This window comes from Pelophylax lessonae (genome assembly GCF_965119305.1).
Source record: "Pelophylax lessonae genome assembly, chromosome: 2".
NCBI lineage: Eukaryota > Metazoa > Chordata > Amphibia > Anura > Ranidae > Pelophylax > Pelophylax lessonae.
Window position 1 is genome coordinate 437,453,558 of NC_138769.1, and position 23,248 is coordinate 437,476,805.

General features: G+C 46.7%; 1 protein-coding gene across 1 annotated transcript in view; it reads right to left on the minus strand.

The window, feature by feature from the left end:
* Positions 1-11,572, minus strand: part of LOC309547216 (glycerol kinase-like) — a 132,426-nt gene extending 120,854 nt beyond the window's left edge. The window contains exon 1 of the mRNA XM_082247022.1: positions 11,406-11,572. Within this exon, the coding sequence (XP_082103148.1) occupies positions 11,406-11,483 (78 nt within the window). The 5' untranslated portion in view covers positions 11,484-11,572. The remainder of the gene's footprint in view (positions 1-11,405) is intronic.
* Between the last annotated feature and the right edge of the window lie 11,676 nt (positions 11,573-23,248).

The following is a 23,248-nucleotide window of genomic DNA, read 5'->3' on the forward strand; positions in this document are numbered from 1 at the left end:
GTATGGTGCAATCTGCAATTACAATCAGAAGAAGGCTGCGCTGCTGCAATACTTCCATGATTTCCTCTCAATATCGCAATACATATCGTTGAAAAGAAAATATCGCAATGTACTTTTTTTCCAATATCGTGCAGCCCTACACCAGACCCAACAATGCAGATGAGCTGAAGCCCGCTATCAAAGCAACCTGGGCTTCCAATACACCTCAGCAGTGCTACAGGCTGATCGTCACCATGCCACGCCGCATTGATGCAGTAATGCATGCAAAAGAAGCATACTATACTGTACATGGACATACTTTTTCAGTAAGCCAACATCTCTGTATTAAAAATCCTTTTTTTTTTTTTTTTGGTCTTATGTAATATTCAAATTTTCTGAAATACTGAATTTTGGGTTTTCACTAGCTGTAAGCCATAATCATCAAAATTAAAAAGAAAAATGCTTGAAATATCACTGTGTGTAATGAATCTATATGAGTTTGACTTTTTGAAATGAATTACTGAAATAAATTAGATGCACCTGTATGTATGAGATAGGGATCTTAGATTTGAAGCACCTTGAGCGCAGGGGACTGATATGAATGTACAGCCTATGTAAATCACTATATAAATGCTTGTAATAATACTGTTCTTACTTTAGTTGGAGCTCTAAAGTAAATATTCAGCCTGCAGAGAAGTACATGGAAAGTAAAAAATAAAAAAAATTAACATTGTAAATCTTTATTTCTCGTTCTCTTTGCCTCCTGTCTGAGGAAGGGTAGACAATGTTTAATTGCTGCAACTTAGTAACAGAGTGCAACCTAATGATATGGAGTCAGTGAACACCTAATTTCCAATTGTTCAGTGATAGCCTTCCTGTTTTGCTGGCCAGATTTCCACTCAGCTTCACTCCGCTCTACATGACCTTCAGGATCAGACCACAACCTTCACAATGCTTACAGAAGTAAACAGTACATATACTAAATGACCCATCGATTAGAAAGTCAATGGCATGCGCAGCAGGTGTTTATCAACGAATCCATGCTCAAGTGCTCACCGAGGACTTTCCATACCTGAAGATCACACTGTTCTGAAGAGCTGTCCTTCACAAACAGCAGGGACACAACCAATCAGCATTTAAGCAGATAGGAGACGAGAGGAAGCCATAGAGAGGCCACACGGGTTTTCTAAGGACACTCATATCTGTGCATAGTTATAAAGGGTAGCACAATAAGTGCTTCCTATTCCTTTTACCTAGAAAAGATTACCTATAAAAAAAAAAAAAAAAAAAAAAAAAAAAGGAAGACTTTTACATTACTGGCTATTAGAAAATCACGAAAGTTCAGAAAAAGTTTGAAATCGATTTGTCGCTCAGCGATCAAGATTCATCAGTGTTTCGACTTGACGGCAAAAATCACAAGACACAATTGCTCTTGATGCTTTTCTATGATGTTGCAGTAATCGCTGTGCTTAGCTACCTGCAATGCATACTAGCTCATTATGTGTTTGTCTTTCAGGTTGCAAAAAAAAAAGTTTCATGGGTTTACAACCCCTTTAAGCTCTTGCCATTCATAAAGCCGTAGCCCGCAAACCCAGAAAAGGAAGACTGGATGAAGAGTCAAAGAACCGTGACAGTGCTGCGCTGTAGAGCTCCGTGTAAAAAAATCTTTACATGATTTGCCGAATCGCTCCCTCAACACAATTGAACTTTAACATTTTTTTAGTTTTTTTATTTTAAAAGAATAATTCTAGGCATCGTTGTGTTATACAAATTTACATTGGAAGAGCTTGGATCAATGTAACTATGTATATATTTTACCTGGCCGATTCCCTAGGAAGCTGGAAATTACTGACGTAAACACCATTACTGTGAACTCAGGAGGTTGAGCACTTTGCATGGGTGCAGTTCAGAGCATGCTTACGTTTTCTGAATAAATGCAAAAAGTTCTCGGATTGGACAACGTGGAGAACATGATTTTACCAAAGCACCTCGTCCAATCAAAGAATCCTTTGGATTCTTTAAAAAAATCTGAAGCATTCTCTGAATGGCGCACTTGCCGAATGCCCATCATCTGTGTTCAGTAAGTAGAGGTGCAGCTGCTCAACACAGGACCCAGAAGCAAAATGAAGATCTTTGGATTAGCTGTGTCTACTTAAAGAGGTTGTAAACTCAGTTACATTTTTTTTTTTTTTTTACAAGCTGAAAGAGAAACACATAATGAGCTAGTATGCATCGCATACTAGCTCATTATGAAATACTTACCTTAGAACGAGCCCCCGCCGTGCGGCCCGCTTACCTCTATGACGGGCGACATGTCCAGTCGCCCGTCTTCCGGGGTTTGCGGCATCCGGCCATCTGATTGGGGGAGCCGACAGTCACGGCACCAGCGGCCGTTCCTTCGGAGCGCATGCGCCAGTGACGTCACTGGCTGCAGGTAAGGTAAAGTTCTCCTAAATGGTACATGTTTAGGAGATATTTACAGTACCTACAGGTAAGCCTTATTATAGGCTTACCTATAGGTAAAAGTGTCAGAGGAGGGTTTACTTCCTCTTTAAGTGAATTCCAGCTTCCGGGGGCATTGGCCACGTATGGCCTATACATAGTTACACTGGTCCAAACTAGAACATACTGATGCATGGACTTCTTCTTAAAATACCTTTTTTGTGGGATCTGGCCCCACACTACCATCTTTCTTACCGAGGTGAGAATGTTGTCAACCCCGGGCCACCAGCATTTGAAGCTGTCCATCATGGACAGTCCATGATACTCAAATCACACATTCCAAGGAGGTATCAGGACAATCACTTCCACACTGCACTTCTTTTCCTCTTACTAACTGAATTCTAAGCCCTTCAAGATACCAATAAAGGCGTCATGACCTGTATTTTAATACCCTTCATAGTTGCTTAATTTATAGTTTAATTACCTCCCATGTCCCCATAACAAACATTCAAGACTGCAAGCCCATGCACTTCTCCATTTACTTTCCACGTAAAATCCAAACCATCCCTTATCCCTTCTCCAGACCCAATCTATCGTCTTATATATACACACACCATCTGATTGTTACTGTCAACTTAGACATTTGTATGGAAACCTATTGCACTCAACTGCATTGTCATATTCCTCCTATTAAGAAGCAATAAAATATTGTAAAGGAAAATAACATGATGCTATTCAACTGCAGTACAAAATTTACTGCCAGGCTGAAAACTTTTGTGGTGTCCATGCTCAACGCAGCATAGAAAGCCTTGATTCCAAACAACTCCCCATAAAATGTCAGATTGCCATTAATAGTGCCCAGATCTCCAGTTCTTCACGGCCGATTACTCAGCACCAGAAGTGTGAATTTCAAAAGGGTTTGTGTCTTTTTTACGTCAGTTCTTCAACCCCAGGATCTTGCTTCATGTGTGATAGAATTGCTCAATTTACTGCTATTGTAGAAATGAAATGTAGGCACGTCAACTCTATTACTCACTTTTTATGAATCATCGCCACACAGTGATTACCACGTAGACCATGGGTGTCCAACCTTTTGGCTTCTCTAGGCCACATTGAGTGTAGAGAAATTTTCTCGGGCCGCATATAAAATATATACTATAGTTAAGGTATATAAGTAATAAAATGCCACCACTCCCTTCCCGCGCCACCACGCCCCCTGCACTAATTTAATACAATTAGAGGATGATCAAATGAAATGGGATCAGTATACAGAGGTTTACTTCTTCTGAGCGATAATAAAGGAACACTCTAACCATCATAACCACTTCAGTGATTTGAAGTGGTCATGGTGGTAGGTGTCAGAAACACTGCACATGCTCCCCTCCCCCCCTCCCCTCTGAGGCAGCCTCTGCCTACCGTTAGTTGGCAGCTGCTGTGGCCGTGCCCCCGACCTGACTTCCTTCCTAGCAAAAAAAAAATTGTCAGGGGGCAGTGGGCCGCAGGTTGGACATGCCTGACGTAGACCTTTCCATAATTAATTGTAAAAAAAAAAAAAAAAAAACCTTGCTGCTTTTTATTCCTCTATATGCAGTATACTGCATATTTATATTCCATGTATACATTAACAACACTAGTGAATACAGCTACAATGTTCCATTGGCTAAACACTAACAAATGAAGGCATTTTATAGTTAAAGTGTATCCAAAGTCAAAACTTTGTTTTATTAGTTTGGATATAATAGAGGTAAGGTTAGAATCCCTGTCAGTTTTTATTGCGGTCTTTGTGTCCCTGTTGGAGAGATTTAACACCTCTATTTGTCCTGGTGACTACCATATCTGGAACTAAAAAACAAACTGAGTTATTATCAAAAAAGAAATCAAGGGGAAAGTCTTCAGATGGGAACACTTATTGTGGTGGCAGCTATGGACATGTTTGCACTATACTGCACTGTGCCAAGCTGCGGCACAATAGCCTATTCATTTTGAGTGCAGTAGAACTTATGCCTGCAGCTATTTTTTCACTTTGGCACACCAGTGTACCACCCACTTTATTGCAGCATGCTGCAACCCAAGGTGTATGTGCATTTCTGTTCATCCTGAATGGCAGCTTAGGATATGTACACAATGCACCTGTGCTACAGTGCATTGTACTATACCATGTGCATCATGGTATAGTACAATGCACTGTAGCACAGGTGCATTGTGTACATATCCTAAGCTGCCATTCAGGATGAACAGAAATGCACATACACCTTGGGTTGCAGCATACTGCAATAAAGTGGGTGGTACTGCATGTGTTAATGCTGCACACTGAGGGCTATTTTACACTAATGTTAGCCCTATGAAGACAGATCGGCACTGGATTTCTTTTCAGAGGGCATTTCACAGGAGTTGACAAGGCATTATGTCCCCCTAAAATCCCACGCTACCAACCTATTCAGCTGCTGGGTTGGCAGTACCAGGGAGTTTAATTCTTGCCTTGGCCATAGCTAGGGACAGATGAGACTGGTTACGCCTAGAGCCGCTCATCTGTCCACATGTATTTGCAAGTGGAGCCACAGGTAGTAGCTCCACTTGCAAATACATGTGGACAGCTGCAGAGGCTCCTAGCCTGTCATTGATTTGTACAGTTTTCCTGTCCACAGCTAATCTTAAAAACATGATGGTCCTGGCTGCAGTACGGTAATACTCTAAAGCTGAATAGTGTTCAGCCATGAACGAGCCCTAAAAAAAAATAAAAAAATAAAAATAGTACTTTAACTACCTCAATACTGGGCACTTAAACCCCCTTCCTTCCCAGACCAATTTTCAGCGATGTTGCATTTTGAATGACAATTGCGCGGTCATGCAACACTGTACCTAAACCAAATTTGTGTCATTTTTTCCCCACAAATAGAGCTTTCTTTTGGTGGTATTTGATCACCGCCAGGTTTTTTCTTTTTTGGTGCACAAATAAAAAAAGACCGAAAAGTTTGAAAAAAAAAAAAAAGTTTTTTTGTTTAGATTAAAAAGTTTTGTAAATAGATACGTTTTTTCCTGCACTGATGAGCACTGATTACGCCGCACTGACAGGCACTGATGAGGAGACACTGATGGGGTGGCACTGATATACAGCACTGATGGGCACTGATAGGTAGCCTTGATATGCAGCACTGATGGGCACTGGTATGTGGCACTGATAGATAGCACTGATATGCAGCATTGGTGGGCACTGATAGGCACTGATGGGCAATAATGGGCACTGGTGGTCGGCACTGATAGATGGCAATAACGGGCACTGGTGGGCAGCACTGATAGATGGCATTGGTGGGCAGCACTGATAGGGGGCACCACTGGCAGGCTCACTGCGCCCTGTTTGCCATCCCTGGTGGCCATGGTGGGCATCCCTGGTGGTCATGGGTGGGCATCCCTGGTGGATCTAGTGGCACCCCCTCCCCCCAGGGCTGCACTGGTAATCAATCATCTGATTACCAGCACAGACCCCCCCTGTGATCAGTGAGTAATTAGAAATACTCACTGATCCCCCCGGCTGCAGCACCGATCCTCTCCTCTTCTCCTCACTGACAGGATCTGTCAGGAGGAGAAGAGATCGAAGCCGTTACAACGGCTGCATTGACATTACATGACGGCTGTGATTGGACACAGCCGTCATGTGATCAGGAGGGCCAATCACAGGGCCCTCCTGCTGCATCTTGTTGCTCTGTGTCCTAGGGACACAGGCACATCGAGATTGCGCCGCTGCACGCGCCCACGGCGGCGCAATCTCTCTCCTTCTGAAGGACGTTCCGGAACGTCCGATCAGAAGGACGAGACTCCCACCCGGCCGTATATGTACAATGGCCAGGGTGGGAGGTGGTTAAAGTAGGGATAGACCGATTATCGGCAAAGCTGATATGCACTTTTCCCGATATATCGGTATCGGCTCCAGAACTAGCCGATATTGCCGATATTTTTGTGACATTCTGCCTTCTTAGGCCACCTCCCTGGCCTTGGACAGCCTCGTCTGGAGTCGGGACTAGTCTCGCGGGAGCGTATCACAGCCATACACCCACCCACAGCAGCCCGGTGCCAGCCAGCCACCCACATCCATAGGCCCTGTACCAGCCAGCCACCCACAGGCCCTGTACCAGCCAGCCAGCCACAGGCCCTGTACCAGCCAGCCAGCCACAGGCCCTGTACCAGCCAGCCAGCCACAGGCCCTGTACCAGCCAGCCAGCCAGCCACAGGCCCTGTACCAGCCAGCCACCCACAGGCCCTGTACCAGCCAGCCAGCCACCCACAGGCCCTGTACCAGCCAGCCACCCACAGGCCCTGTACCAGCCAGCCACCCACAGGCCCTGTACCAGCCAGCCAGCCACCCACAGGCCCTGTACCAGCCAGCCACCCACCCACAGGCCCTGTACCAGCCAGCCAGCCACCCACAGGCCATGTACCTGCCACCCACCCACAGGCCCTGTGCCTGCCAGCCACCCACCCACAGGCCCTGTACCTGCAAGCCAGCCACCCACAGGCCCTGTGCCAGCCAGCCAGTCACCCACAGACAGGGTGCCAGCCAGCCAGTCACCCACAGACGCGGGAGCGTATCACAGCCATACACCCACCCACAGCAGCCCGGTGCCAGCCAGCCACCCACATCCATAGGCCCTGTACCAGCCAGCCACCCACAGGCCCTGTACCAGCCAGCCAGCCACCCACAGGCCCTGTACCAGCCAGCCAGCCAGCCACAGGCCCTGTACCAGCCAGCCAGCCACAGGCCCTGTACCAGCCAGCCAGCCACAGGCCCTGTACCAGCCAGCCACCCACAGGCCCTGTACCAGCCAGCCACCCACAGGCCCTGTACCAGCCAGCCACCCACAGGCCCTGTACCAGCCAGCCACCCACAGGCCCTGTACCAGCCAGCCAGCCACCCACAGGCCCTGTACCAGCCAGCCACCCACCCACAGGCCCTGTACCAGCCAGCCACCCACCCACAGGCCCTGTACCAGCCAGCCAGCCACCCACAGGCCATGTACCTGCCACCCACCCACAGGCCCTGTGCCTGCCAGCCACCCACCCACAGGCCCTGTACCTGCAAGCCAGCCACCCACAGACAGGGTGCCAGCCAGCCAGTCACCCACAGACAGGGTGCCAGCCAGCCAGTCACCCACAGACAGGGTGCCAGCCAGCCAGTCACCCACAGACAGGGTGCCAGCCAGCCACCCACAGACAGGGTGCCAGCCAGCCACCCACAGACAGGGTGCCAGCCAGCCACAGGCACTGTACCAGCCAGCCACCCACAGCCCCTGTGCCAGCCACCCACCACAGGGTGCCGGCCAGCCAGCAACCCAACGCAGGGTGCCCGCCAGCCAGCAACCCAACGCAGAGTGCCCGCCAGCCAGCAACCCAACGCAGAGTGCCCGCCAGCCAGCAACCCACCGCAGGGCGCCCGCCAGCCAGCCACCCACCGCAGGATTCCAGCCAGCCAGTCACCCACCACAGGATGCCAGCCATCCAGTCACCCACCACAGGATGCCAGCCAGCCATTAAGCATTAAACAAAAATTAGCATGTTCAGTACCAGATTTGTGCCAAAAATTGTATGTAGACTGATGTGATATGTTTGCACCTCCCTGACCACACTGGACCGTGCTGTCCTTATTACCTGAATGTTGGAATGTAGGTACTCAGACCTGAGCTGCTCATGACCTTCTTAAAGCTGCAGCCTTGTTGGGGGGTTGGTGGGGTTTATTTTTACTTTTAAGTTGTTTTTTGGTTGTTATGTTATGGCTTTATATGTTGTTGAGCCTGGGTATGCCCACACGGCTCTGTTTTGTATGCAGTTTTTTCACAAAACTTCAATAAATAGAATTAAAAAAAAAAAATTTGTTTTTATTTTTCAAAAAACTTTAAATGTACAAAATATCGGCCCTGAAAAAACCATATCGGTCTATCCCTACTTTAAAGTAACATTCCTCCATTTAGAGTCCTGGTGCCCAGCCTGCAGCCAAGTTTTTCCACTCAGGAACAGTGATGGACAAGATTTATTAAATGGCTTTCTACTAGCTCTATGATTTGCTATCATTTATTACTTTTTCTGTATTTCTTTCTTTGATCCTTTATAATGGATGTTACTGAGAGTATATCAAATGTGGTAGCAGTCATCTATATCTATATTTAAGGAACTGTCTCTTGTAGTGATGCACCGAAATTTCGGCAACTGAAATTTTCGGCCGAAAATGGGCTTATTCCATTTCGGCCGAAAATGGGTTAAACATGCCGATACTAAAGATGGCCGCCGCGGGCGCAGGTTTAAAAAAACCCGCCTCCCGGTGATGTCACTACTACTACTACGATCTGTGCATGAATGAACTAACACACCGGGCGGGGCGGGCAAGCGGCCGCTAATAGCTGTAACTAAGTGAGCGCTTCACTTCCCTATCAGGCGGGTATCTTCTCTGACAGGGAAGTGAAGCGCTCACATAGTTATAGCTATTAGCGGCCGCTCACCCGCCCGCCCGGTGTGTTAGTTCATTCATGCACAGATCGTAGTAGTGGTGACATCACAGGGAGGCGGGCCGCTGGCCAGAGGCGCGTCTTTTGAAAGGAAGGACACCGGAGGACTGGAGCAGAGTGACAGTAAGGAGATTGCATCCATGGGATGGGGAGGGACGCTGAGGCGAGGCGGGGCGGGGCGGGGCGGGGGGGGGGGTGTACTGCCGAGAGGGACGCTGAGGCGGGGGGGGGGGGAAGCTGAGGCGAGCTTACCATTGGTATTAGTATTATGCAGCATGCGTGGGTTAATGTATTGTCACTGCTGGTCACTGATGCATTAGTGACCGACCAGTGGCAGTTAATTAACCCCTTTGTGCAACCAGCATCAGTGCAACTAGTGTTAATTAACACTGATACTGGTTGCACTAATGCAGCACAAAGGGGTTAATTAACTGCCACTGGTCGGTCACTAATGCATCAGTGACCAGCAGTGGCAATACATTAACCCCCTCATGCTGCATAATACAAATAACATTGGTAATTAAACTAACCTCTTGCCAACCCGTCACAGTACATATACTGTTACAGGGTGGCAGTAACAGGTGTACCTCGCTGCCTGTTTTTGGTGTATGCCCCTTTTCTATCTATTTTAAAATTATTTGGGGGAAAAAGTCATTTTCGGTTTTCGGACAAGGGCATCCTGCATTTTCGGTTTCGGCCCAGAATTTTCATTTCGGTGCATCCCTAGTCTCTTGTGTGGTGTCCCCAATCTCTGGCTGGCAATCAAAGTGAAGAAATGTCATAAGCACATCAAGGATTCCTCAAAAGGGTCCAAATCTTTAATTTCACATGGTAAACATACAGCAATGTTTCGGGGACATGCAGGGCCTCTTCATCACTTGCCTGAGAAAGGGGGCCCTGCGTGACTCTGCAATGTTGCCAAATGTTTACCATGTGACCATGAAATTAAAGCTTTGGACCCTTTTGAGGAATCCTTAGTGTGTTGATGACATTTCCTCACTTTGATGGTCTATAGCAGGGATCCTTAAACTACGGCCCTCTAGCTGTTGGGGAACTACACATCCAATGAGGCATTGTAAAACTCTGTACACTGCCCTACAGACCCCCTGTCCTCCATCCTGCTGACCCCCGTCCCGCTGACCCCTGTACACTACCCTACTTACCCCCTGTCCTCCTGACCCCTGTACACTACCCTACTTACCCCCTGTCCTCCGTCCTGCTGACCCCTGTACACTACCCTACTGACCCCCTGTACACTAGCCTACTGACCCCCTGTCCTCCGTCCTGCTGACCCCCTGTACACTAGCCTACTGACCCCCTGTCCTCCGTCCTACTGACCCCTGTACACTACCCTACTGACCCCCTGTCCTCCGTCCTGCTGACCCCTGTACACTACCCTACTGACCCCTGTACAATACCCTACTGACCCCCTGTCCTGCTGACCCCTGTACACTACCCTACTGACCCCTGTACAAATACCCTACTGACCCCTTTACAAATACCCTACTGACCCCCTGTCCTGCTGACCCCTGTACACTACCCTACTGACCCCTGTACACTACCCTACTGACCCCTGTACAAATACCCTACTGACCCCTGTACAAATACCCTACTGACCCCCTGTCCTGCTGACCCCTGTGTACACTACCCTACTGACCCCTGTACACTACCCTACTGACCCCCTGTGCTCCTGACCCCTGTACACTACCCTACTGACCCCTCCTGCCCTCTGTCCTGCTGACCCTTGTACACTAACCTACTGACCCCTCCTGTCCTGCTGACCCTTGTACACTGCCCTACTAACCCCCCTGTCCTCCTGCTGACTACTGTAGACTACCCTACTGTCTCCCAGTCCACTGATCCCTGTCCTCTGCCCCGATAACCCCTACTCTCCAACCAGCTGACCCTTGTTCTCTGCCCTGCTGACACACTGCTCTACAAACTGCTGACCCTATCCTCAGCCTTACTGACTCCTATTCACTATCCTATTGACTTTGCATCCTCTGCCTCCCTGACACATCAGATAGCCTAGATCTGGCCCTGCTGCAGACACTGATCAGTGTATTATGACAGCCATGGGGTCCTCAGTGTCAGAATATAATGGCACAACAGGGAGGATTGCCCCATCTACCCCATTTGTGTGGATGGGGAAATCGGTTTTGTTTTTTCGATCAGTCTCCCTGGCTGATCAGTAAGAGACAATGCATCTATGGGCAGCCTATAGTATGAAGGAAAACGATGAAGACCGATATGCAGTAACAAGTGTCTTTCTATAGTGACCTGTGTGATTCCAATGTCACCAAGCCATACTGCAATAATCCCACCCTCTGGACAGAAATAATTCAGAGAATGCTGATTATGTCTCTAAGAGAGATCGATAAGAGAAAGTCCAGATTCCTATATCATGATAATGACTGCACACCCCACCTGTCAGCTGACAACACAGGAGATGACACCTACAGATAAGAGTCGGCATCCAATCATATGACTTACCAAGAAGCGGGTGGACCCCGTGCCCTGATCGATGGCCCCCACTAGCGGTCCCAAGGCAATTCTATTGGAGGCAGCCATTCTCCTTGTAGTGTGACCCGAGATGACTGATCGGCCGACCTCTCCACTGCACGCTGCCGGGTTCGCCGGGCTTACACATAACCATGCCACACAGCTTGTGACATCACTGGGCGCTGACCCGGCTCTGCCAATCAGAGAACGGGGGTGTGCGAGCGCCGACGTCACCCGGCTTCCCACTGGCTCTTCATCCATGCTGGCCGCTCGCCTGTGTGTGTATGGGTGTGACGTCACGCAGCAGGCAGCCAGCCAGGCGGTGTTCTGCCAAAAACTCCAATTTGCCGAGATCTCCAACGACGTTACTTCCGGTCAGTGTACGCCAGCCAGGAATAACGAGATTTCCAGTACTGGGTGTTTCACACAACATGGGGGTCAGCATACAGAGGGCAGGGTGCCAGGAGCTGTCTGGGGGTGCAGGGACTGACATTCTTCATCGTCCTGCTGGGGTTATCAATGGCAATTTACACAGGGCTTTCCTAGGCTGCATTCACACAGGGTATTCAAATAATCCCTCTGCCAGGAGCTGGCACAAAAATCCAGCATACAATAGTTGGGGCTGAAGGAGTTGCTGCACACTGACGATAGAATACATTAACCACTTTACCACCGGAGGATTTTGCTGTCTTACGTCTGGGCCACTTTTTGCGATTCGGCACTGTGCGAATTTAACTGACAATTGCGCGGTCGTGCGACGCTATACCCAGACAAAATTTACGACCTTTTTTTTCCCACAAACCGAGCTTTCTTTTGGTGGTATTTGATCACCTGTGCGATTTTTACTTTTTGCGCTATAAACAAAAAAAGAGCGTAAATTTTGAAAAAACAACAATATATTTAACATTTTTTTATATGAAATTCCCCCCCAAAAAAATGTAAAAATCACATTTTTTTTAAATTTTTGGCCAATTTGTTTTCTGCTACCTATGTTTGGTAAAAAAAATCACAATAAGCGTATTTTGATTGGTTTGCGCAAAAGTTATTGCGTTTACTAACTAATGCCCGTACACACGTGCAGATCGTCGGCCGAATGATCGGCCGTTTTTTGTCCCCGGGCTGTCGTGTCTGTTGAAAAGTGCAAAAGACTGCACAAGAATTTTGTCCGCCGACTACAGCCGACTGCAGAAGTGATGTCATGTGATGGTTAACTTTCCCTGTGTTTTTTCTTTTCTGAGCATGCCCAGTCTTGCAAATCTGCTGTCTGTCGGCCGAATTCTGTACTGACTGGCGAACAATCGGCCGCTCTGGTGTCGGCATACAAAAATTTTAATGCTTGCACGACAGATTCTTTTCGGCCAAAAGTGCGCTGTCAGAAGCATCATACTAACAACCCGAAAATCGGCAGATCGTTCGGCGGCCGAACATTTTTGGCCGACAATCTGCACGTGTGTACGGGCCTTTAGGGAAAGATTTCTGTCATTTTTGGTGTTTTTTTTTTTTTTTTTTAAAGAGTAATGGCAGCGATCTGCGATTTTTTTTTTGAGGGGCTGGCACATTGCGGCGGACAGATCGGACCCTTGACTGACATTTTTTACACTTTTGGGGGTACCAGTGACATTACTACTGTAATCAGTGCTATATATATATGCACTGTTACTGTAAAAATGACACTGGCAGGGAAGGGGTTAATTTTATTGGAGAGGGAGGGGTTAATGTATGCCTGGTGCTTACTGACATGTGTGGGGGGAGGTGACTGAGTGACACAAGGACAGATCGGATGTTCAGCTATGCTGAACCCTGCAATCTGACCCTGCCTGTCACTTAGGAGATCCGCCCGCTTGTGTTTACACACTCGATTCCCCGACGACGCTGCTCCTCCCCTGGCCTGACTCCCACTGTGACTGAATACAGCGGGAGCGAGCCTCCGGCGGCGCGCGCGCGGCGCCGAGAAAGGGGAATGTCTGGCGACGTAGGCTTACGTCGTCAGACGTTATCAAGCCACTTTACCGAAGTAGTGCTCTAGTGAGCAGTCGGCAAGTGGTTAAGAGTAAAAAAAAAATTCTGCCTTTACAATCCTTTTAAATAAGAACATATGTGTTCCGGTGCATTTTTGATGCATTTTGCAGCATTCCAGTACAGGAAAAATGTAGCATGTTCTACTTCTTTTTTTCTGAAACAGCCCACAGTGGTGTGAACCATGCCACTGAAGACCATACAACCTACTATCCATGCATTTTTGATGCAGAAAAAAATCGCACTGGACTGTATGTGTTATGAACTGGCGCTCAGGGCCAGTTCACAGCATAGAAACGCAGTCCGGATGCGTTCCAGATGCTTTTCTGCATGCGCGTTTTTGACTTGATGCAGTCTAGTGCATCCCCCCCCCCCTCTTTTCTCTTAGCCTCAAATAAGGATATGTGTGTTCCAGTGCGTTCTGATGCGTTTTACAGCATTCCAGTACAGAAAAAGTGCAGCGTGTTCTACTTTTTTTTCTGGAACTGACCACACTGGTGTGAACTATGCCATTAAAAACCACATGACCTACTATCCATGAGTTTTTGATGCAAAAAAGAACAAAAAAAAAAAAAAAAACTCAGCGGATTGTATGTGGTGTGAAAGGGCACTCAGGGCCAGTACACACTATAGAAGCACAGTCTGGATGCGTTTCAAATGCTTTTCTGTGTGCGTGTTTTTGACTCATTTTTGGTGCAGTCAAGTGCACCCCTTTTTTTCTAAGTCTTAAAGCAGAGTTTCACCCATGTTTTTAATTTTATACAACTCGCTGGCATTCTTAAATTGAAAACAGCATAGGGGACTTTTTGTTTTCCCTTGACCTGCTTACCTTGTTGCTAGGGGGTAAGCATTTTTCTTCCTCCTTCGACACCGCAGCCAGGTACGTCACTTCCTGTGGCACACGGGTTCCTGGGAGATGTGTGCCATCATTCCCAGGAGTCAGGCTCGGGTCACACTATTGCGATGCGGGAAGGCTGCGAATTCGCAGCCTTTTCCCGCATCGCACACGCACCCCCGGCAGTTCACACTGCCATATGCGATCCGCTGGGGGTGTCAATGTAATCTTAACGACACCCCCAGTTTGATCGCATATCGCAGTGCGATCGTGCAGTTCGCACAGGATCGGATCGCACAAGTGTGAACCGCTGTGCGATCCGATCCTGATGCGGCAGCAAAAATGCCTCCTGTGCGTCTTTGCTGCGGGTGCGGTGCGAATTTAGCCATACAAACTGTATGGCTAAACTCGCACCGCACAGCTGATCGCATGTCATGTCGGAGCAGTGCGCTCCGACATGACATGCGAACCCGGCACACGCAGAAGTGTGAACCGGCTCTCAGTGGGCATCGCCACCTGTTAACATCTTGTTATTTCAAAACAGGAAATGATGCCGTGCTAAGCACCATTTTCTAAATTACTTTTTGTTGTTATAACAATGGGGTGGGACCTTACTACGATGCCGCCGTTAATATGGCAACCAGAGACTCAATTGTGCACCACGCCGTTTGTCCTTTGCGTACACGTGAGATCCGGAGGTGCATGCTGGGTAACCAGCAGCATCTATACCCAAAAGAAGGCACTGGTGGGCTTCACATACCTGCAATTAAGATGGGAGCCTGCTGCTGAAGAAATATAAGGGTTAGTTCGATATAAAAATAATCTATAATACAGCAACCATTCATATATTTAGCTAATATAACATGGATTAAATAGAACATCACTGGGTTTTAAAAATACAAAAATAAAAAATACAGCTGGAACTCTGCTTTAAATAAGGATTTGTGTGTTCCAGTGCAGCTTAGGTGCATTTTTGATGCGTTTTACAGCGTTCCAGTGCAGGAAAAATGCAGCATGCGCTACTTTTTTTTCTGGAACTGGAACGCACTGGAACTGCACTGGAACCAGTGGAGTGAGAAGCATCTGGAACGCATCTTGACTGCGTTTCTATGGTGTGAAGTGGCCCTGAAAGCGTGCAAAATTGTGCAATTTTTTGCACATTTATAAAATGCATGTTGCGCTTCTGGTGTGATGTTCATTGTTAATAGCATTCCAAGCATTGCATGCAGACGCATTTTTTTTGCATGCAAAATGTGACAAAATGCACAGTTAAATATGCAAAGCACTCAAAAAGGTGCAAGAGCTACTGTGCTGTGTTTGTCAAGCATAAGGTAACCCATTGAAATGAATAGGCTGCCCTATGTCAGTAACACAAGTGCACAACCCCTATTGTCACATGTCGTAGTGTATAGGATCTTAGACAAGGAGGGCAGTACTATAGGAGAGGAATGAAAAAGAATAGAAAAACTTCTGCTCTACCATGAATAATTCTATAGTAGGTGGGTGTTTAACCATTTCAGCCCCAGAAGGTTTTACTCCCTTAACCACTTGCCGACCGCCGCACGACTATCTACGTCGGCGGTCAGCCCCTCACAGGCAAACTAACGTAGGGCTACGTTGCTTGCTTGTGAGGGTCTAGGGAGCGAGCGCGCGCCCCCCGGGGCGCGCTCCCGCTCCCGCGTGGTCACGGACCCCCCCGCGCGTGTGACCAGCGGACCCGATGTCCGCCGGTCACTCGGCGATCGGCGGGGGAGAGGGAGAATGTCAGGCAGCTTGTGTAAACAAACTGCCTGTCATTCTCTTCGCTGCAAAGACACTGATAAAACGGATCTGGTATGTAGATCCGTTGATCAGTGTCTTTACAGCTAGAGCCACAGCCAATCACAGTAGAAACCACGCCCCTAGGGACACACACAGCCCCTCCCTTCCAAATAAAGTTAACCCCTTCACTACCAGTGTATTTTTACAGTAACAGTGCATATATATAGCACTGATTACTGTAGAAATGTCACTGGTAACCCCAAAAGTGTCAAAAATGTCAGTCAAGGGTCCGATCTGTCCGCCGCAATGTCGCAGTACCGCAAAAAAAATCGCAGATCGCCGCCATTACGCGTTAAAAAAAAAAACAACAAAAATGACAAAAATCTTTCCCTTTGTTAGTAAACGCGATAACTTTTGCGCAAACCAATCAAAATACGCTTTTTGCGATTTTTTTTACCAAACATAGGTAGCATAAAATAAATTGGCCGAAAATTTTTAAAAATTTTGATTTTTACATTTTTTTTTGGGGGAATTTCATATAAAAAAATGTGAAAAATATTGCTATTTTTGCAAAATTGACGCTCTTTTTTTGTTTATAGCGCGTGATCAAAAAATCGCACAGGTGATCAAATACCACCAAAAGAAAGCTCTGTTTGTGGGAAAAAAAGGACGTCAAATTCGTTTAGGTACAGCGTCGCACGACCGCGCAATTGTGCGTTAAATTCACGCAGTGCCGAATCGCAAAATACCCCCTGGTCGGAATGGGGGTAAAATCTTCCGGGGCTTAAGTGGTTAATAGCAAGCCCATTTTTTGCGATACGGCACTGCTTTCCTTTACTGGCTGAGCAATGCTGTACCCAAATAAAATTAATGTCCTTTTTTCCCACAAATAGAGCTTTCTTATGGTGGTATTTGATCACCTCTGCAATTTTTATTTTTTGCGCTAACAACAAAAAGAGACCAACAATTGTGAAAAAAAAACAAAACTATTTTTTACTTTCTGCTCTAAAACATCCAATAAAAAATTGTAAAAATCAAATTTCTTCATCAATTTAGGCCAATTTGTATTCTGCTACATTATTTTGGTAAAAAAAATCCCAAAAAGTGCATATTGATTAGTTTGCGCAAAAGTTATCACGTCTACAAACTATGGGATGCTTTTATGGTATTTATATATGTCTGCAATTTTTAGCAGGACTGTGACATTGCGGCGGACAAATCGAACACCTGACACTTTTGACACATTTTTAGGGACCAGTGACATTATTACAGTGATTGTGCTGAGAATATTACATAGTTACATAGTTAGTGAGGTTGAAAAAAGACATCAGTCCATCCAGTTCAACCTATGATGTGTGTGTGTGTTTGCTTTTAACCGTACATTGTATACCCCTGTATGTTGTGGTCTCCAAGGTGCCCATCTAATCGTTTTTTGAAACTATTAATGCTCCCAGCTGATACGACTGCTTGTGGAAGAGAATTCCACATCCTTACCGCTCTTACAGTGAAGAACCCCTTACGCATTTTAAGGTTAAACCGCCTTTCCTCTAGTTTTAGTGAATGGCCACGTGTCTTATTGTATTTCCTTACTCTGAATAGTTTGTTCCTTATGCTAGGGTCGCCAGTACAGTATTTGTACATTGATATCATATCCCCCCTCAATCGTCTCTTCTCCAGAGAGAATAAGTTGAGTGCTTGTAGTCTTTCCTCATAGCTGATGTCCTCCATTCCCCTAATTATTTTTGTTGCCCTTCTCTGGACTCTTTCCAATTCCAGCACATCCTTCCTGAGGACCGGTGCCCAGAACTGGACAGCATACTCCAAATGTGGCCGGACCAGAGTCTTGTAGAGCGGGAGAATAATCTCTTTATTTCTGGAGTGAATCCCCTTTTTTATACAACCCAGTATTCTGTTGGCTTTGCTTGCGGCGGCTTGGCAATATGCACTATCACTGTACTAATGACACTGGCAGGGAAGGTGTTAACATCAGGGGCGATCAAATGTGTCCCTAGGGGATGCTTGCTAACTGTGTGGGGGGTGTTCTGACAGAGATCTGTGTTCCTGCTTAGCAGGAACACAAGATCTCGGTCTTCTCTCCTGTCAGGATGGCGATCCGCCTTGTTTACATAGGCAGACTGCCGTTCTGCCTCTCTCGGGAACGCGGGTGGCCGACGGACATCGGGTTCGCCAGGCCTGCTGATTTGCTCCCCCTCTGTCCAGTCAGCGCGCGATCACGCCACCTAGTGGCTATTGCATGAAATTACATACAGATATGAGATTTCACGCAATAGAGCCAATGTACGTTAGGCAGTCAGCAAGTAGTTAAATCTAAAAAGTAACTTGAGGTTGCTGCTCTACACTAGCTGTGTTTCCCACATGTGATAATCAAAAATAATACTAAGCGCTTTACTTTTTTAGTTTTGTTTTTGACTATGGGGAGGAGTTCATCGGCCAGCTGGTCAATCAGGACTCTCAGTGGGACAGGAGATCCCAGTAAAGCCGCTAGGATTTCTTTTACAGGAGAGCCAATCATCAACTCTAAAAATGGTAGAGGCTGCGGGCATCATCCTGTTAAAACCACTTGAAATCCAGGGGATCACTTGAAATTCGGTGACGTACGGGTACGTCACTGGTTGGCAAGTAGATATGGTTGGAGAACTGAAGTTGGTGAAGGGGATTTTAAATTAAAGTAAGATAAAATAAAAAATAACAAACATGTTATACTTACCTGCTCTGTTGCAGTTGGTTTCTAGAGAAGCCCGATCCTCCTCTTCTCGGTTCCCAACCTGGTGCTCCTCCCTCTTGCCAAGTGCCCTTAGAGCAAGCAGCTTGCACATTCACTCACAGAGCTGTAGCTCGACTCCGCCTCCTCATTGGCTCACTGGCTGTGATTGACGGCAGCAGGAGCCAACGGCTCCCGCAGCTGTCTTAGCCAATGAGAAGGGAGTGTCCCTGGAGAGCCAAGACTTTCATGCACATTCCTGGAGGAAGACCAGGCTCAGGTAAGTATTAGGGGGGGCTGAGGGGATGCTGCACACTGAAGGTTTTTTACCTTCATGCATAGAATGGTAAAAAAACTTCAGCCTTTACGAACACTTTAAAGTGGTTGTAAAGCTTTAGGGTTTTTCACTTTAATGCATTTTATGCAGACCCCCCTCCAGCGATGTGCACAATCACAGCAGCTCCAGCAGCTGTCGCTCTGCTTATTGGACAGAATAATCCATTGGCTTCCGCTGCTGTCAATCAAAAGCTGTGACACGGGAGCGGGGGGCAGGGGTGAGCTGTCTGTGCCAATAAAAAGCTGCTTTCCGTTGGGGCACCTGATGAAGAGGCGGGGATTGGAGCACCGACAGGGGACCCCAGAAGAGGATCAGGGCTGCTCTGTGCAAAATCACGTTTACAATCACCTTAAAGCTGAGTTCCACCCTGGAATTTTTTTTTTTTTTAAATACCCCCGGGACAGTCAGGGCTAGTGCATTCCACAATGGCTAGCCTCTGATCTGTCCCGGGTTGCACTTACCTGTTAGGACAAATACTTACCTTGAAAAAGTCTTGTCCAGCGCTGCCATCTCAGATGTGGGCAGCTTGAAGCCAGCGCGATCCTCTTCGGAGTCCTCTTCCGCCTTCTTCGGTCCCACGATGCCCTGCACCGGCCCCGCCGTCACTTCCGGGCGCGCACGTCATCCCTCCACAGCTTCTGGGCATGCCCAGAAGCTGTTTAGAAGGGGATGACGCGCGCGCCCCGGAACTGACGTCGGGGCCGGTGCAGGCGCAATGATTCCTGGGAGCTATGACGTTCAGCTCCCAGGTATCATTGCAGAGCCAGGAAGTGACGACGGGCCGCGGAAGGAGGAAGAAGGAAGTAAGGTAAGTATATTTTCTTCGCTACGAGGTAAGTAAAAAAAAAAAAACAAAATGCGATTAGCCATTTGTTTTTCAGGTGACCCGGAGCGAGAAGATGGAGGTAAGTATAAAATTAGGGCGGAACTCCACTTTAAGCTTCACAGTGGACTCATGTTTGGACTTTATGGTTTTGTTTCACCTTTACAGTTGATTTGGGTATTTGAATGTAACAGTGCAACACATTATTTTTATGTATTTGTGTAGATATCACAATATTCAGATGTCTGTTGGTGTAATATAGATTAGTATTTTATTTTTTATTCAGCACTAAGCACGGCTTGCTCTTTTATTACTATATCTAAGCCAAATCTGGCTGCTCCTGTCACAGCACCTATGTAAAATGAATGAGATGACAAACTAACATGACCCAGATTCAGGGCTTTCAAGAATCTTTTAAATAAAGGGATAAACTGAAAGGTAAGGGAGGCCCATCTTGATGAATAAAAAAAATACCTTGTCAGTGTTAGGACTTGACTTAAATTATAGAAACATGGGCAAATAGGAGAACCAGGAAAAGGGTTCAAATAAAGCTGAATTCCTTTTTCCACTTCACCGCTTTTTGACTTTTGATAAAAAAAATCTAACTCTGTCTGTTATCCTCAAATAAAACATCACATGCAAAAACACCTGATTTACATTTTAAAAGAAACCATCTCCAAAACCCTAAACGCTGCAAAAAAGACTTGTGGGGGGGGGGAGGTAAAAACTGCCCTGAACAATATAGCTTCAAAAACAGAAAAACATACAACAATAGTAACATGGGCCGGTGGGGACATCACAGCTCTTTGGATATTGTAAGTAAAGCACCCCCAACCTATCGGATGATTGGCTAAGCTCTATTTGAGCGCTCCCAAGCGGGGCATATCGTTCCCTTTGGAGGTGTTTTATTTAATGTGAGAAGGTATTTTAATCTCTACCTGAAGACCAGTAAGCCTAAGTTGAGAATTTTCAAGCAAGAAGCATTGTTGGAGGGGTGGCTTTTTGTTGTAGTTTGACAAGGCTATACATCAGCCTTGGCGAATTTGCCCTATAGATACCAACTTTTGTACCGTATGTTTGGGGTCCCTCTGCACCTATATATCTATAATTTAAGCTCTATGGTTATCCATTTACACTCTATGATATCTGGTATGAAAGGAAAAGGGGAACAGTAATAAGCCCCCTTTTCCTCATGGGAGAGTGGCTGGGGAAATAGGTAGAATAGTTCATAAGGTAATTTTCCCTCCTTTTCTCCTCAGGTAAAGAGGGAGGGACTCCTAAGGTATCCTGAGGGAATAGAAATAGTGGGCGTGGTGTATGGTGGTCAGAGCACCTATAGGAATAGGAATAGGTATAGGGTAGAAGATTCTAGAGCCCTCTGAGCCCCTATATAAGGTAGAGCTCTCCTCAGAGGGGCTCATTCGCCTCAGAAGATTTAGCAGTGTGAATTCAGGAGCTGCCAATTTTTGGAGTATAGGAGACTTCTGAGGCGAGAGGATGAGCCTATTGAGACAAATTATAGAAAGAGCAGGGGAGGACGGTGGTGAAGAGTGGTTACGAATGTGCTTAAGCTTACCAAGGAATGCGAGACAAGCAGCCGGTGGGATTTCTGCTGCGGACGTGCGGGCTGAGGTGATTCCAGCTTTGAATGCCCCGCCGACGGAAGAAGATACGGCTGAGATGGAAGAAGGTCCGGGTCAAGTGAGAAGAAGCACCGTCATTTCGGAGGGACGGACGAAGAGGAAGAGAACGCCTGCCAGGCGGCACTCACAGTCACCAGCGAGACCTCCCGCGAGAAGGCCCGGGACCGGGACACAGCGCAGGCGCGGTGACCGGGAGTCAGCGTCATCAAGCGGCGCCGGGAGCGGAAGAAATGAGGAAGGCTCCGGTCGTGGAAGACAAGCTCCGGTGCCGGAAGAGTCTCCGCGGCAAGAGATACAGGGCGGGAGCGGAAGGAGAGCTGAAGAGCCGGCGGTGGAAGGTCAAGCAATCCCGGTGGTCGGGGAGGAGCTGGAGGAGAGACTACAAACACAGCAGGATAATGAGAATGGTGAGTGGACAACGCTGCCAATTCTCTCCAATATATCTGAAATGTTATTTAAATTGTCTAGAGATGTTAGGGAGCTGCAGCAAAACAGTAGATTGGTTCAGAGTAGCCAGGTTGCAGAGCCAGCTTTGTCAGCAGCAGAAGTATGGGCGCCACCTTGTGGGGGCTTAGCTAAAGACAGGAGTATGCAGGAGAGTATGGTGGATTTAGTTGAATTAGATGGTAGACAGGTGGCAAGGTCACAAAATATTCCTGAAACATGTCTTAAGGAAGCTATACCTTGTGAGGTGTCACCGCTGGGCTTCCATCTATCACCGGGGATAAAAGAAAAGATTTGGAGAGGTGAGTTTATGGATATACTATCTCTTCTGCCATCAGCTAGAGAATTTATTAATAAGAGTGACAAAAAAGATGATAAGTCAGAAGAGGATAGGGAAAGGCCTTTTGCTAAGAATTTTAACAATTGGCTGCAATCCTTTTTTATTTTTGCTGCAGTTCTTTGTGAGAAGTCACCTGAGAAGAGTGTTGGACTTTTCCAACACTTGGATATTATTTTAGAAGCGTACAAGAGCTTCAGTGGTTTTGGATGGTATAGTTACGATGAGGCTTTTAGACAGAAACTGTCAGTGCACAGGAATTTAAGATGGGGGATTAAGGACGTAGGATTGTGGCTTAACCTTTTTCTACCCCAGAAATCAGGTTATGTCAAGCAGCCTGGTCCCTCCTCGCAGCAGTCCACCACTACATATAGAAAAGGGATCTGCTTTAACTATAATGATGGACAGTGTAAATGGCCCCATACATGCCGATATAGGCATGAATGTGCATTTTGCGGGGGAAGTCACCCGGTGTCAAAATGTTTTAAGAAACTGTCCGCTAACAACCAACAGAACCTTCAAAAAGGCAACCTCCCCAGTGAAATTACAAAAAATGTTGCCCTACCTGTTAGTTTTCCCAGACAAGGTGAGGGCTCAACTACTGTTTGAGGGCTTTGAGGAGGGCTTCTTGTTGCCCTCCTTTTCAGGTTTAGGTTGTAGGCAGTTTAATAATTTAAAATCAGTTGATCAGTTCCCTAGTGTGGTCCAAGAAAAATTAGATAGAGAAATTTTGGAAGGAAGGATGGAAGGTCCTTTTGTTTCACCTCCTTTTAAAAATTTTAGAGTTTCCCCATTAGGTATTGTCCCAAAGAAGGAGAAAGGTTCTTTCAGATTAATTCACCACCTTTTATTTCCCAAAGGGGAATCCTTAAATGACCAGATAGACCCAAACTTAATATCAGTATCATATGCTTCA